The 15,522-nt window shown below is 39.7% G+C and overlaps 1 protein-coding gene across 2 annotated transcripts in view; it reads right to left on the bottom strand.

Moving 5' to 3' along the window:
• slc22a16 (solute carrier family 22 member 16) overlaps positions 1-15,522 on the bottom strand; it is a 143,961-nt gene that overhangs the window by 16,697 nt on the left and 111,742 nt on the right. For both annotated transcript variants that reach the window (XM_078542597.1, XM_078542598.1), the window contains exons 5-6: positions 13,272-13,824; positions 145-272 (exon numbers count right to left, since the gene is read on the bottom strand). In XM_078542597.1, the coding sequence (XP_078398723.1) occupies positions 145-272; positions 13,272-13,824 (681 nt within the window). The remainder of the gene's footprint in view (positions 1-144; positions 273-13,271; positions 13,825-15,522) is intronic.

Below are 15,522 nucleotides of genomic sequence, written 5' to 3' on the forward strand. Positions count from 1 at the left end.
GTTTTGCTCAACATTAATTTTAGGCTAAAAAAAAAGGGCAAAGACAATGTTAAATTTCTCTTCCTCTAACTGTTGCTTTCTGTCAAAGTAAAACATTTCCATCCCAGAATAGCTTTTGAGGAAAAGATGATCTTAGAAACTCACCTGAGGAATCACCATGCTGAGAAAACAGGCCACTCCAGTCAGGAACAGGGATGGTGCTAATGTATTTCTTCTTCCCAGTCTGTCCATCACAAAACAGGCAACAATATAGGAAGGAATTTCCACTGCACCTGTCAATAGATAATGCATTGGTTACACATAAGCAAATAGAGGAGTTGTTCAATAAGTCCACATAAAGTTCTCTTAAAAGATTTTTTTTTTCTTTCTTCCCCCTTTCTTGATCTGTCTGTGCCACAACTACATGATACTCTGAGGTTGATAAGAATGTTCTGGGTTGATTTTCCCTGTGGGAATTATTCAGCCATCCCATGTAGCATGGTTAAGATTCGTTAACTTGCTTTGAGGGATCACAACCACACACTTAACGCTAAGGTTAGGACTTTTCAATTATAGAATAGCATTCAAACATTAAGGCAGATAAATTCATCAATTGTGTTCAGCAAATAATGTGACTGTTAATGAATTTATTTAGAAGTTGAGCGTGATGAAAAATACAAAAACATAGTAAGTGTTTTGTTATATGCTTAAGTAAGTCAGTTTTGTTAACTTCTTTATTGTTTGGTGCCAAGACAAATGTTTGAAATATATAAACGGGATTCTGATGCAGGGTACACACCTGAAACATCAGTAACCTGCCTTTTCTGTTTACAGATTCATATGCTGTTTTGAAGGCATTTAGACTGCGTGGATAGACAAGGAAGCTGGAATTAAAGGAGTTAAGCTTGAAACAGTTGTGTATAATGAAATGAAACAAGAAGTTGCACATTAGACAGCCAATCAATGAGGAAAATTTTGTATTATATTTCATGAGCGTTTTTGTCCTTGCAAGGAGACCAGCTGCTAAAAAGCAAATGAAATGAAAACTTGTAGCAAATGTAAATATACAATGTGCTTGTAAATAGCTTATGAAAGTCTAACAATTCAGCTGGACAACAAATGAGCACTATTCAGTGTATTTTTAGAATTAAATCTGAAATGCAAACCTAGAGTTCTTTCCTTTGTATATGCTTTTACTGCTTCCATACTGGAGTGCAGTACCTTGCTTATCTTGTGTGTTCATAAACATTTAAACCACCTTCATAATTGTACAACCTGAAGGGGAACTTTTCCATTTTCAGAAGGAAATTGCTTCTGGCTGTAATGGAAAGGAAAGGTTTGTACTTGATGTGATAGCATTGACTGACTTTGGATGATTTCAAACATGGGCCTGATTATATATACACTGTACATTTCTGGTTCGGGTTTAGTCTACAAGAACACGCTCTCAGCTGGGACACTATAAAGCTGGTGACCTTAAAGGGGTACATAAACTGTTGCTGGGAAAAGGAAGGAGCAGTTCCATTTTCAGAAGCATACTTGGAAGTGCTGGCAGAGAAAGTGTAGCAAAGGAGTATTGTTCCCTTTAACATCTCAGGGCATCGTTCTCTCATAAGCAATGCACAAGGTGTTTGGCTAATAGATAGCTGTCAGGATAAATGCAGTGTTAGATGTCCAGACAACCTGGAGGTAGATACAGAAAAAACTTTATTAGCCTCAGCAAGTCTGCCAACACTGCATCATATCAAGTAGATGGGGTAAATAATTCAGGCTAATGTAGCAGTGGAGCTGGGTGGGGGTTTATGAGGTTGACCAATGTGGCTTTGGAGGCCACCTCCATTTTTCTCCCAGGACCCTCTGTCACCTGTCTTCAGACCGAAGGTTTCTGCTTCAACCTTCGGACTAGGTATAATCAGCATTCCTCAGTTCCTAGCACTCTCCCTTTCTTGCCAAGTTAATCAAATCTGGATTACAACCCCACTAGTCAGCCAAACCTAGCTCCATCACTGACCCAATCTGGTACTCCTTGACTGAAGCCGTAAACACAGCCCCCAGTTTATAGCTCTTTCTGAGCTTCATGTGCATGACTATACTTCAACTGGGCACACCTTTTTTAAAACTTCAAACTGCAAATGTATGTTGCAGGACCACAAAGCAAGCTTTACAAATATGTACAGTATGCATATTCAGTGACTCACACAAACTTGTGATGCAGGATGGCCACGTCATACTGAATCCTCTGTGTGTCAGCTTGGCTCATTGGTGCACTCTCACCTCTGAGTCAGGAAGTTGTAGTTTCAAGCCCCAGACATAATCTATGCTGACACACCAGTACAATACTGAGAACTCTGCAGTGTCAGAAATATTATCTTTAAACCGAGATATCGGTTTGCTTGGGAAAGTTTTGTGGCACAGTGGGTGGTATCCCTGGCTCTGAGACAGAAGCTCAGGGTTTGAGTCCCACTCCAGGACTTAATGGCCACAGAAGGTGCATTCATAATGTGGCAAACAGGTTGATTATCAACCTGCAATTACTTCCAATATGCCTATGGCAGGTGGTAAAAGCAGGAGAGTTTCCTGGTCAGCCAGAACCTGCAGTAGGCAATGGCAGACCACTGCAATATCTTGGCAAGCATAACCATGGACCAACATATGTAAGTCCATGGTTGCCAATGTCCTCTTAGGGCATGGTACCTGAAGAAAGAGATCTGTTCATTTAGATGGACATAAAAGATCCCAAGAATGGCACTAGCCAAATGTTCCGCCAGCAGTCATGACCATTTAAACAAGTAAACTGGTCATTAATTTAATTTGCTGCTTGTAGGATTTTGTTCAAATTGCCAAATTTCCCCAATGGTGACTGTATTTCAAAGGTATTTCATTGCCTGTAGAGTGCTTTGGAATGTCCTGAGGATGTGATAATGTTTTATATCAATGTCAATGTTTTCTATCTTTAAACTTCCATCATTTTGTCTTTATACATACAGACTGGTGAACTGGGCAGACACATGGCAGAGGAATTTTAATGGCAGAGAAATGCGAAGTGATACATTTTGGTAGGAAGAATGAGGAGAAGCAATATAAACTAAATGCAGGAAGAGAAAGACCTACCATCTGTCTGCCCATTTCACCAGTGTGTGTATGTCCTCTAGTAGTTAGTTACTATCCTCTTCGCTGTTTACTCAATTTCTGAGTTTTCTGCCACCTGTAAAGCTTGAAATGATGCATTGGCTTTATATGTCTTTGAAGGTGACAGGACAAGTTGAGAAGTCTGTTAAAAAGTTGTGCGGTCATTTTTGGCTTTACAAGAAAAGGCATAAAGTACAAAAGCAAGAAAGTTATGCTGAACCTTTATAAAATACTGGTTAGGTCCCTGTTGGAATATTGTGTCCAATTCTGGGCACCACACTTTGGAAAGAAGTCAAGGCCTTAGGGAGGATCTACAGGAGAATTACTAGAATGGTAGCAGGGATGAAACATTTCAGTTACATGGAGAGGCTAGAGAAACTGGGGTTGCTCTGGTTAAGAACATAAGAAATAGGAGGGGTAGACCACATGGCCCCTTGGGCATGCCCCGCCATTCAATACGATCATGGCTGATCTTCTGCCTCAACCCCACTTCCCGTTCGCTACCCATATCCCTCGATTCCCTGAGATCAAAGATCTATCTATCCAGCATAGGATATATTCAACAATGGAGCATCCAGCATGATTGCATAGAGAAGGTTAAGGAGAAATCTGATAGAACTGTTCAAAATCTTGAAGGATTTTGACAGTAAATAAGGAGAAACTGGTTCCAGAGGTGGAAGAGTCGGTAACCATAGGATACAGATGTGCGGCAGTTGGTGAAGGAATCAGAGGCGGCATGAGGGAAAAAAATGGATTATGCAGAAAATTGTTATGATCTGGAACGCACTGCCTGAAAGGGTGGTGGAAGCAGTTTCAATGCTAACTTTCAAAAGGAAACTGGATAAATACTTGAAGAATAAAATAAATTGCTGTGATCTCTGGAAAGAGAAAGAGAGTGGGGCTAATTGGGTAAGTCTTTGAAAGAGCCAGAACAGACAAGTTGGGCTGAATGGCTTCATTCTGGGCTGCATCATTCTATGATTATTTTGATTCTATGTGCAGATCCTGATGATATCATGCAGAGATTTCAAAAATATGGCTGGGGTAGAAAACTCAGGGAGGTAACTCGTCTGAGTTTGAGATTAAGGCACATTGCTAGGGACAGTAATGAAGAAGGACAAAGTTACAACTAACTTTGGAATGCCTGATGCTGGCAATAGGTGACAAAATCTTCCATTGCCCAGCACCCCTACAATTCTTCCTTGTGTGCACAAGAATAAAAAGTATATACCAGTAGTTGAAAGAAGATACTGAGACTGAATTCCAGTTTCATTCCAGGTCTCTGCTTACACTGCAGAGGCATGAAATTTATATAAATGAGGTAAGATCCTCATTTATATGAGAGGTGTCTGTTTCTTTGCCATATGCCTCTGGTGTGTGGATTACAGTATAAATTTCATAATACATCTTAATGTGTCTGAAGCAAGTGAGAGGGGCTAAGTAACTTTCAACATTATGCATACTAATACTAGCACATGAGATGTAACATTTGGATGAACAGTCACAAGGATTCTATTCTTAGCAGGTTTGGAACATAAATGGGCCAATCACAGGCAGAGAGAGGGTAATGTGTAAAGAGCAACCTACTGATTGATGCACAAGCACATATGAGCCATCAAAACTGTGAAAGTTGCAAATTCCCAATATCAGGAATAAGATTAATGCCTGGGAGGAAACCCCGAACAATTCCCCCAGAACATGTAATCCGATGAAAGCATCAGGCCAGTTTGAGCAAAGTTAAACACTTAGGACATCTAATCATTTCTGACAGGTTCAGGCAGTTGGTGGGATCTTGTCAGTTTCTCAGGCTGGCAAAAGTGAGAGCCATTTGTTACATCTTCACTCCCTTTCAGAAAATCTTACACATTTGTGCTTCCAAATCTAGCCAAGCTAGTAAGAACAGCAAGTTGAAAAATTATTGCAAGACCAATTCATAGCAAAACTGAGTCATAAGTGGCCTTGTGTTATAAATATCTTGAAAATTGGTTGCTTGATTGTCTCCAGAACAAAAACAAGCAGACACTGATTTAGGATTTCAATTATTGATAAAGTACACCTGTGATCTTTCTTTCGTCATGCCTGAAAAGAAATAGCTGATCAGATAGTAAATTCCCATATCCATCCTCAGCTGCGTTCATTGTTCACATTAAAGGATAAGGTAAGTAGGTTAATAATCTGCTTAAATAAAAACAAGCTGACAGCTTTTAATTACAACCGGTTTAGTCAAATAATTAAAAAAGGCTTTGCTTTCAAAACAGGCAACAAGGTTTTTACAGTTGAAAATAAGAGACATCTGATTAAGCAAAAATTGTGGAAAGGAGATTAAAAGCAAATCTGACTCCTGGAAAGCTTCTGACAACAGTGTACATCGACAATAAAACGGCGTGGCAAAATGGTAGCTAATTGGTTGCGACAGTTACCCAGGGGGTGTCCCTGTACGATTGTTGCTGAAGAGATGCAGTCCCACAGAGATTCTAATTCTAATCCTCTTCTGGTCAGATAAACCCATGGGTGAGTTTCAGTCACTCTGAATACGAAAGATGGCCCTCTTTGTCCTAATACATTAATCCATCTTGTTACTTAATCACAGCGCACTTGTAGCACCTACAGCAGAGGACTGAATGCACATCTTCACGTCGTGCTGATGTTCCAAATTTGTTTTGCCACTGAATAGTAAAACATTGTGGATTTATAGTGGATTGTGCTCAATTATCAATGGCCAAAATGCTAGTGTGAAAGATATCAAGTTGAAATCAGGGGCTTTCCTTCTACTTTACCATTTGTTATGATGGGTTTTGAAAGTCCTATGGGAAATAATTCCTTTAATAATAGTGTCACCGTTACAATTTAACATCAACACAACTGAAGCCATGGCAAAGGCTATGCTGTATTATCTTCTTGACTTAAGAAAATTTCATGGCACAGAGTCTTTGTATTTTGCATTTTGTATGCTTTTGTTTTAGAAACGAACTCCAAGAACTTGATAGTTGGTGATAGAGTTTAACGATGTATGAAATAAATTTGCTGCAGAAAAATGATTGTAACCAATTAGATTGCTTCAGTTTGCCACAGCTTTTTCTCAGAACTACTTCAGGTTTGCTTGACCAAGTAAGTTTTGTTTGCTTTTGGCTCTTTGAGTGGTCTTGAGAGAGGGAATTGTACTTTGAGACAGGGAAACCTGTTGGCACTGAATTCACTCTCTTGCATGGGATCAAGTACAGCAGGCTTCAATAAGGTTCCCAGGAGTAATCTGAAACCTAAATTATGAACTGAAGGAAATAAGTAGTATGTGAGGAAAAGAGTTACGAAAAACTGTAAAATTTTTCAAAAATATTTATTTAACCTTGTATGCTATCCACAAAGTAAACTTAAATATAATCTAATATTTTCTACTATGGCCATTTCCTTGCAATATTTTGCTTACTAAAATGGTCCAAATATGCAAATACAGTTCAATGCCATCCTTCCAATATAGAACTTAGTTTAACTCTATCAGATGCTCTGTGATATCAAAATATTGGCTTGAATTTCAAGCTCCCTGGCCAGCGGCTTTTTAGGTGGGGGAGGGGAGCATGAAATTGAAGGAACAGGATTCCCTCTGGGTTCCCGCTTGCCCTGGCCTTGCGGTGATTTTATGTTGGGGCAAGCAAGGCCTTGGATGGGGCGCCCACCCGTGCCCCAATAGAGGCCCAAGGGCCTCAATTTTTAGGCTGCTGGAAAGATTCACCTGTCATGGGGAAAGCCCAAAAATGAAGGGGCTTGGATTTCAGGTGGGATGGGGGGAGGAGAAGCACCTCCATCAGAAGCCCCCTTCTGACTTCTGGCGCACCCCCCACCACCCGCCCCACCAAGGTCCGGTGGCTGCACAACCTCCCTCTCCACTCCTCCGGAAGCCCAAATGCCCACTCTCCAGCCCTCCAGGCCTTCCCTGCCCTGGGACCCCCTAAAACTTACCTTGCTGTCCGGTCCCGGGACTTAGGCTCTGGCATGTTGAAGCACTTCCTCTTCTGTCCACTGAAGCTCCTGTCACTACAGGGACTAGAGAGCTGAATGAGGGACAGAAGTCCCATCTGCAGCCAATGGATGCTCATTCAACTGTGAAATGGCTGCAGAGCAGTCAGAGTCGGCAGGGATGTGTTCCCCACTGACTCTTTGGATGGTGGGAAGGGAAACCCCACCATCTGAAATATTCAGGCCATTTTCCCCCTGTAAAGGAAATATTTTTTTCCTAACATTACTGTGGGATGCTGTGAAGCAGGCTTGTGGAGGCTACATGTGATTAATTTAATTAAATTGAAGACAGTCAGACTGCAAGGTTTAAATCATCAGAGTTAGGTGTAAAAACAGGCATTTTGAAATGGAAATGGACGACCTAAATAAGACAAGTAAATAGGTTAGAGCTAGCATTTGCATTTGTAGATAAGTTGAGAGCTGTTTGAACTTCAAAGTGGCATGATAGGATGTTTTACAACTGGCAAAATCGTAGATAAATAAGGCAAAGTTATTACGTTTATTTTTCCAGAAAGTACTAGTCATAAGGACAACATTCTGGGAAAAGTAACTCCCAAAGCAAGGTTGAAACAATGGGATTTAGAGATCAAAGGGAAGAAATATTTTAAGGAAAGATTGAAAACTGTATGACAGTGGCCATGTGAGATCTTGAAAGGCGGACTGTGTAAAACAGACTTGTGAAAAACAGACTCTAGCCACCCCAGAGAAGTGTTTGCTTGTTCCAGAAGGCAAGGTTTTGTTAAAAGCTTTGGAATTGCATTATCGAGCGAGAGGGAGAGAGAAGCTGTGAAATATCTCCCTTACAGAAACAGGGGATCCCTTGTGGTAACATTACTGGATGTTTTATAGATTAAGAATATATTTGGATTGTTGCTTGGGAAAGTCTAGTTATATAGAAATCTTTTGGAAATGTTGTAAGACTAAATTTAACTGCATAACTGTAATCTTGTGTGTTTAAGTTTTCTTTTCTATTATTAATAAATGTTTTAATTTAATATTTAAAATCTCCAAGGTGGTAATGGACTCTTTACCTCTGACTTCAGTACACATACCTTCTCGTAATAAATACAAATTGCAAAATTGTTGCGATAGCTTGGCTAAGTTTCCCTTTGGGATTTGGCCAGCCTGGCAATTGCCACCTGCCATATCATAACACCCCCATTTACTGCTGATAGCAATGGAACTGAATAAGATTAGCAGCATTATATAACATTTTTGCAATGATGCTTTTAAGAGAAAAGATATGTAGAAATTTAAGATGACACAATTCGCTTAATCTGAGGAACGGATCTACAAATGCCTACAAGCTTTTCCACAGGTAAATAGATTGAATTTTCAGGAAATCTATTTAATATTACATACTACATTATATGCCCTTAACTAACTGCATTCCTTATTATGACATTTTCATACCAGTTCTTATTCCAGAAATATTTTTTATCACCTCTCCCCCTGGATATCCTTAAATTCTTCAATCTTATTAATAACCATCATGATTATTTAGGAAAAATAATCCTCAATATCCCAGTCCATATGCCTTCAAATCTTTTGGCTTTGGTCATATGAAAATCAGGGTAGATACTGAGAGATGCTGACTAGCTGCTATGAAGGAAAATAATCAGAAACACAGCAGTAGAAGTATCTAATTGTCAAGGGGTAGTGGGGTGAGGGGTGTGTTGGGGTCGGGGGGTGGTGGAGGTGGTGTTTTCATGTTCCTGTTCATGTAATGTGCTGCATTCCTGAGTAGGATCTACGCTTGCTAGGAGCAACCCTAAATAAATCAACATAAATACCAGAGTAAGTACAAGGTGGTCAGTCCAAGTTTATACACTGACAAGTCCAGGTCCATGGGTTCCCTTGGAGCTCATTCAGACACAGCTCAGCTTCCGGATTTGAGTGTACATAGGCTCATTAGAAGTTGTGATGTCATTACAACCCTTAATAGAAGCAAACTTCTCAGTGGTGGTTACTATTGGGACTGCAATATCAGGCCAGTATTTGACAGGCAAGGCTTTCATAAATTACTGCGGATGCTGGAGATCTGAAATAAAAACAGCAAGTGCTAGAAAAATCCAACAGGCCTGGCAGCATCTGTGGAGAGAGAAAAAGAGTTAACCTTTTGAATCCAATATGACTCTTCCGAAAGAGTCATATTGGATTCCATATTGGACTCAAAACGTTAACTCTGTTTCTCTCTTCACAGTTGCTGCCAGACCTGCTGAGTTTTTCCAGTACCTCCTGGTTTGATTAGAAGGCTTCCATATTAGTTGAATCAATCAAATGAGGTCTCATCAAGTTTACCAACAAGAACAGAAATACAGATCAATTTCCAGTGATAAATTCTTAGTACATACTTCGGGAGTTCAAAGAGGGAGATTGAAAGTCAGACATTGCACCAAACATTATATGATTGCTTGTAAATCCTATGGAGATTCTATAGCAGATCCCCTGGGAAACATAATGCATGGCTATAATGGCAATTTTCCCCATTTCTATGGGGTTTCTCTGGTTACAGCAGGACACTGGGATATCTCCAAGGCAATAATTTCTGTTGTGAAAGATACAGTAGAATTATTCGCACGCAGTAATGACTGCATATGGATTGAGTAATGGAGTGAATAAAATCAGGATAACCACTACATCCAAGAAACACTAGTAGGTATTAGAAAATGATTTTAAGTTAGGACCACTTTGATATGAGATAACTGAAGGAAACCACAAGTAGATAACCCAGTCTCTCATGGGTAAACCTTAAGGTACTCTTTTATTCATTCTCAGGATTATTGATGCTGTTAAGGCCAGTACTGTACTTATTATACTTCTCTAGTTGTCCTGAGGTCATGGTGGTAGGGCTTCTTCTTGAACTGCTTGTATTCTTTGTTGTTTAATTTACTAGTCTAGTAACCACTACACTACCATACTCACCTGAGTACTGAGATAATAGGTAAGTGGGAGCCACTAGTCCTGAGGTAAAGCAGTAGGAAGCAGTCACCAGACAGGGTTCTGCATCTAGTGAAGTGGTATTGGAGCTTACAGGCAAAGCAGAGGCGCAAAGCTCACAACAACTCCTACGAAAACCATGTGGATGCTAGAGTAGCACCAGGCAAATAATAGTTATGACGCATTAAGCCCAATGACTCACACAACTACCTTGACTACAATTCGTCCCATTCCACTTCCTATAGGACACTATTCCCTTCTCCCAGTTTCTCCAGCTTTGTTGCATACCCTCAATGAAGTATGTAAAATATTAAACGCAATAAATAAATGGAACCCAGATTAATAATACATTAAAGGAAATCTGGTCAGTTGGACAAGAAAATTTAAGCTTAATGTGAAGTATAATTTAAATGAGTATGAGAAAAAAACCCAGGTGGCATCTCCACCAAATATATCTTCCCTTGCCCTTTCAGCATTCCAAAGGGATTGTTCCCACTGTATCACCCTGGTCCACTTCTCAATCAATTCACCCCCAACACCACCTCCCCTTTCTATGCAAGCATAACAGATGTAGCACCTGCACTTTTACCCCATTCCCTCCCACCATCCAGGGGGCCAAACATTCATTTCAGGTGAAACAATAAGTTACACGTATTTCTTTCAACGTAAGATATTGTATTCGCTGCTCAGGATGCAGCTTCCTCTATATTGAACAGATCAAACTGTTGTAGAGTGGCTGAGTTGTACAATTAATGATAGAGTTGAACTGCAGACACTTCTTGGGTGGAAACGTTACAATATACTCAGCAGCAACTATATATGTGCGTTCAACTCCAACTCTAACTCTACGCTGATTGCTGAGGTAGCCTGTGCTACTCTCCTATTGGTTACTACAGGTCATGTGATCTTGCCTAACCAGTATTATTCTTAAAGGTACATTGCACACTAAATAAAACCTTAATTAATACACAAACCTAGATTGGGTGGCCATTTTCAGAGCATTTAGTCTATAAACGTGACCCCAAGCTTCTTGTTACCTGCATTTTAATTTTTCACCCCATCCTGCTCTAACCTTGGCCTTCTTCACTGTATCAATAAAGCTCAACATAAGCTCGAGGAATAGCCCCTCATTTTTCGATTAGGCTCTTTACAGCCTTCTGGATTCAATAATGAGTTCAACAATTTCAGATCATACCTTCTGTCCTTATTTTTTCAGACAGCAGTTGTTGGTGATAATTCTGCTATTCCTATTCACACCTCCTCTAGACCAATATTTTGTTTCTTTACTTGTCCCATTACCATCTCCTTTTACCTTACACCATCAGCCCTTTTATCATTTAATCGCTCCTGACATTTATCCTACAACAAACCTTCCCTTTTCTTCTTTTTCCCACTCCCTGTTTTTCCTGTCTCTGTATTTGCTTAAAACCCATTACATCTCTAACTTTTTCCAGTTCTGACGAAAGGTCATCAATCTAAAATGTTAGCTCTATTTCTTCCTCAATTGATGCTGCCTGACCTTCTAGATATTCGGGCATTTTCTGCTTTTATTTCAAATTTCAGCATCCACAGTGATTTACTTTTGCATTAAGTGGCATGTGGTCCAAAAGGAGTGCCCCACCACTGAAGGCATGCTCCATAAGCAGTAAAGTGCAAAGCCAATGTAGCTAAATCTTATTAATAATTTTAAGGCCAGGCAAACTGGTGAAATAAAAAATATGGATTAAAATCTAATGTACGAACTAGCATAAATTAAGGTTAGCCTTTACTGTTATACACTGGGAGCTTACCATATTACTTTATGAATATGGTGTAATTTAACAATGTTTACATTGCAAACACATTCAGATTTCCAGGTGAGAATAAAACCTGACCTACCAAGGCCTGGTAATTGTCAGTTGTGTGGAATTATCTTTCTTATATAGTTTATATATACATTTCCTTGCATGAATTTTGAAGTGCAAAATGTCCTTAGTTAGGTGTTGCACTCGCAGGTAAGAACTCAAGTGCTATGCATCAGAAAATTGCAAACTTATCTTAAAGGAAAATTCAGAATTGCTTATAACACTCCTTCCTCTCTGATGGTCTCCCCTTATCACATCACGTCTCAGATTGAAAAGACAGACAGAAAATCTACTACAAGGCCTCTAACAGTGCCATTCTGCAATCAGTGACCAGGAGGAATGTAGCAGCTGGCTGACTATAAAGATGCACCTATCCTCTGCTTGATGTATTTTAAAAAGGTACCACATAATGTACTATTCAGTAGAAAGTTCATCCAGGAACAAGGGATGCTATTTCATGGTTCAGTGCCTTGCAATTCCAATGAGTTGCCTACCATGCACCAGTTCACAAATGCTACTTAACACAATAGCTCCTTTTTGTAATTTTAGGGTTTCAGAGCTGTCTTGTTCCAACAAAGTTCTTTGTTTTGCAAGCAAAGTGGGATGAATCTTTCAATGTTATCCTGTGATTTAGCAACAGAACGTGTGCAACTGCTGGTGGGCCTTCCCCTTCTTCATTCCCAAAATTAAATTCTTTAATATGGCAGGGTACTCCATTCATGAATCAGGCTAAAAGCTGCTAAAACTCAGCCACTGATGGCAGATAAATAACAATGTCACTAAAGGATAACAAATAGAAACCATAACAAGTCAAATTTGATGCTTTTTGTGATGTTCTTTCTGTTTGCAATGGTTAGGATCCTGTGTGTGAATATATGTAGCTCTAGCACCCAAAAGTGAGTAAGTGAGTGTGGGAACAAAAAACTCCTATTAAAACAACTGCTGGATTTTAATTCACCTTTGAGTATTGCATCAAGTAACTCAAAAATAAATAAATGCTATAAAAGGATGAAAAAGTTAGATCACAAAAAATATTGGCTCTAACCAGCATATAAATGTAAACGAAATATTAAACTCCTGGCAGTAAAGATTCGATCCTTTAGTTCTATGCACAATCTGGTATCCAAGAATTCACACCACATTGCCTGTACTACAGGGAGAAAAACCAGTTAAAGAAAACATTATACCCAAGTCATGTCTCCCTTCACTATATAACATTGGCAGCAAAAAGGAAACTAGTTATGCTTTGTTTGTTTTCCAGATCTAGGTAACTAGAAGGTTTTGAATACTAGATTCTGGTAAAATACTAATGGGCTACCTGCCATATTTAATACTCAATTGGCAAGGTGAATGTAAACTTTCTCTTACCTGCTAGAAAGAGGTTCAGATATTCATTTCCACCCAGATTGACAGAGCCCAAAGAGCTAACATAATAGCCCAGACTCCCAGTGAACCATACAAGCCAAACTGTGATGGTCCTCTTAGCCAAATTCCAGCTACGGAAAAGATCCAGGATACTGGTTTTCTCTATTTTGGTCTTGCTTTTCTTTCTTGCAATTCCTTTGTCTGTTGAATCCTCGGGACTATTCATCTGCATCACAGAGACGTGACAAGGGATCTTGACTTTGTTCCATCGAGCAATTGTGTCAATCAGCTTCTGGACTTCTTCAAACCGCCCTTTAGCCAGAAGCCACCAGGGTGTCTCTGGCAATAGCCAGCAGCAAAATATAAAAGGTATGGTTACAAGTGACAGTATAAGTTGGTAGAAGCGCCAGGCCCGTACCAGGAATCCAACCAAGGCAACTACCATGATGCCAACAGCAAAGTAAGCATGGACGTGCATAGATGCCCAACTGCGGGCCTTCAATCCAGTATATTCTGTCACATAGACAAAAACTACCACAAGGTAGCCACTAGAAACCTGTTTCAAATACAAAAAAAAGTAAGAATTACATATGATTCTACAAATTCCTTCATTCTTCTTTAAAACTTTATGTTACTCTCTTCACTTGGAGCCCTTTCTCTCTTGCACCACACATCAGATACAATATGAAGAGTGAGAAACTATCCTAACTTTTTACCTCAGTCTATGCCTTGTTGGAAATGGCTGCTAGGATCTATGGATTCTCCTGTATTCAATTCTTCCCCCTACTTAACACTCTGCTTGGCTGAGCTCAGGTCTCTTATATTTTAAAATAGCTTCGCTTCCTGTTGAATTTCCTTCTAAGTTGATCTACTATCTCTCCCCCAACCTAACTAGATGGCAATTACAATACCAGTAGCAGTAATGCTGCTCTGATCCAATGGCAGGTGTTAAGGTGGCAATGCTTCTCTATCACAAAGCACATACCAAGAATTATCATACAAAATGAAGTATATGGCCCAATGTAGTAATAGTCGCACCTGATACTTTTATAGCAAGCAATTGAGTGGCAAAAAATCACAAACACACATATATAAATCACCATTTTCAGGTCTCAAAAGTGCAGCTAATTCACCTGATTTTATTGTATAAATACATAAAAGGCAAATTCAGCCAAAATTGGCATTAATGAAGTTCTTTCATTAGTGTGAAAGACCCATCAAAACAAGCACAATAGTAGCATAGGAACTTTACCCACAGTGGCTAACTTTAACCTAACCCGCTGGACAGGAAACAGGGTGGTTTAGATTGCCCGCCTGTTTTACGCTGCATCTGATTTTACTCTCCTACATTTGTTCCCTGTTAAACAATGCCATGATATTTTCCAATTTTCATCCAGGTTTTCAAATCCCTTCATGGTCTTGACCCACCGTATCTCTGTAACCTCCTCCAACTACAACCCACTGAGATATCTGAGTTCCTCCAATTCTGGTCTGATTTTAGTCACTCTACTACTGGCGGTTGAACATACAAACGTACAAATTAGGAGCAAGAGTAAGTCACTTGGTCCCTCAAGCCGGCTCCGCCATTCAATAAGGTCATGGCTGATCTGATTGTAACTTCAATTCCACATTCCTGCCTACCCCGGATGATGCCTTAAGCTGAGCGCATCCTAGCCTCTGGAATTTCCTCCCTAAATCTCTCTGGTTCTCCTTTCTCAACCTTTCATTCCTCCTTAAGGGTGTTTCTTAAAAGCTGCCTATTTGATCAAGCTTTTGGTCATTTGTCCTAATAGCTCCTTATGTGGCTTAGTGTTAAATATTGTGCGATAATGCACTGGGAAGACCTTGGAATGTTTTATTATGTTAAAAGTGCTATGTAAATGTAAGTTGTTGACGATGCTACAGGGTATTGGCAACTCTTAGCCACATGTTCACTGCTGATTTCAAAATGGCTTATTCAGAGACCTGAAGGCAAATCACCTGCCTATCTCTTAGCAGTGGATGTTGTTACATTGAGGTTTGAGTTAATTAGAGAGAGTCAACACGGATTTTTAAGACATATTGTGCTTGCCTAATCCGATTGAATTTTTTGAGTAACAGGAGGTTGATGAAGGAAAAGCAATGCTTGTTATCTGTATGGACGTTACGAAAGTGTTTGACAAAGTGCCACTTAAAGGGCTGGTTAAAAAAGTTGAAGCCCATGGAATAGGAAGGTCAGTGTCAGCCTGGATAAAAAATTGGTTTAAGGACAAAA

Source organism: Cetorhinus maximus, chromosome 5 (genome assembly GCF_964194155.1).
Source record: "Cetorhinus maximus chromosome 5, sCetMax3.hap1.1, whole genome shotgun sequence".
Taxonomy (NCBI): domain Eukaryota; kingdom Metazoa; phylum Chordata; class Chondrichthyes; order Lamniformes; family Cetorhinidae; genus Cetorhinus; species Cetorhinus maximus.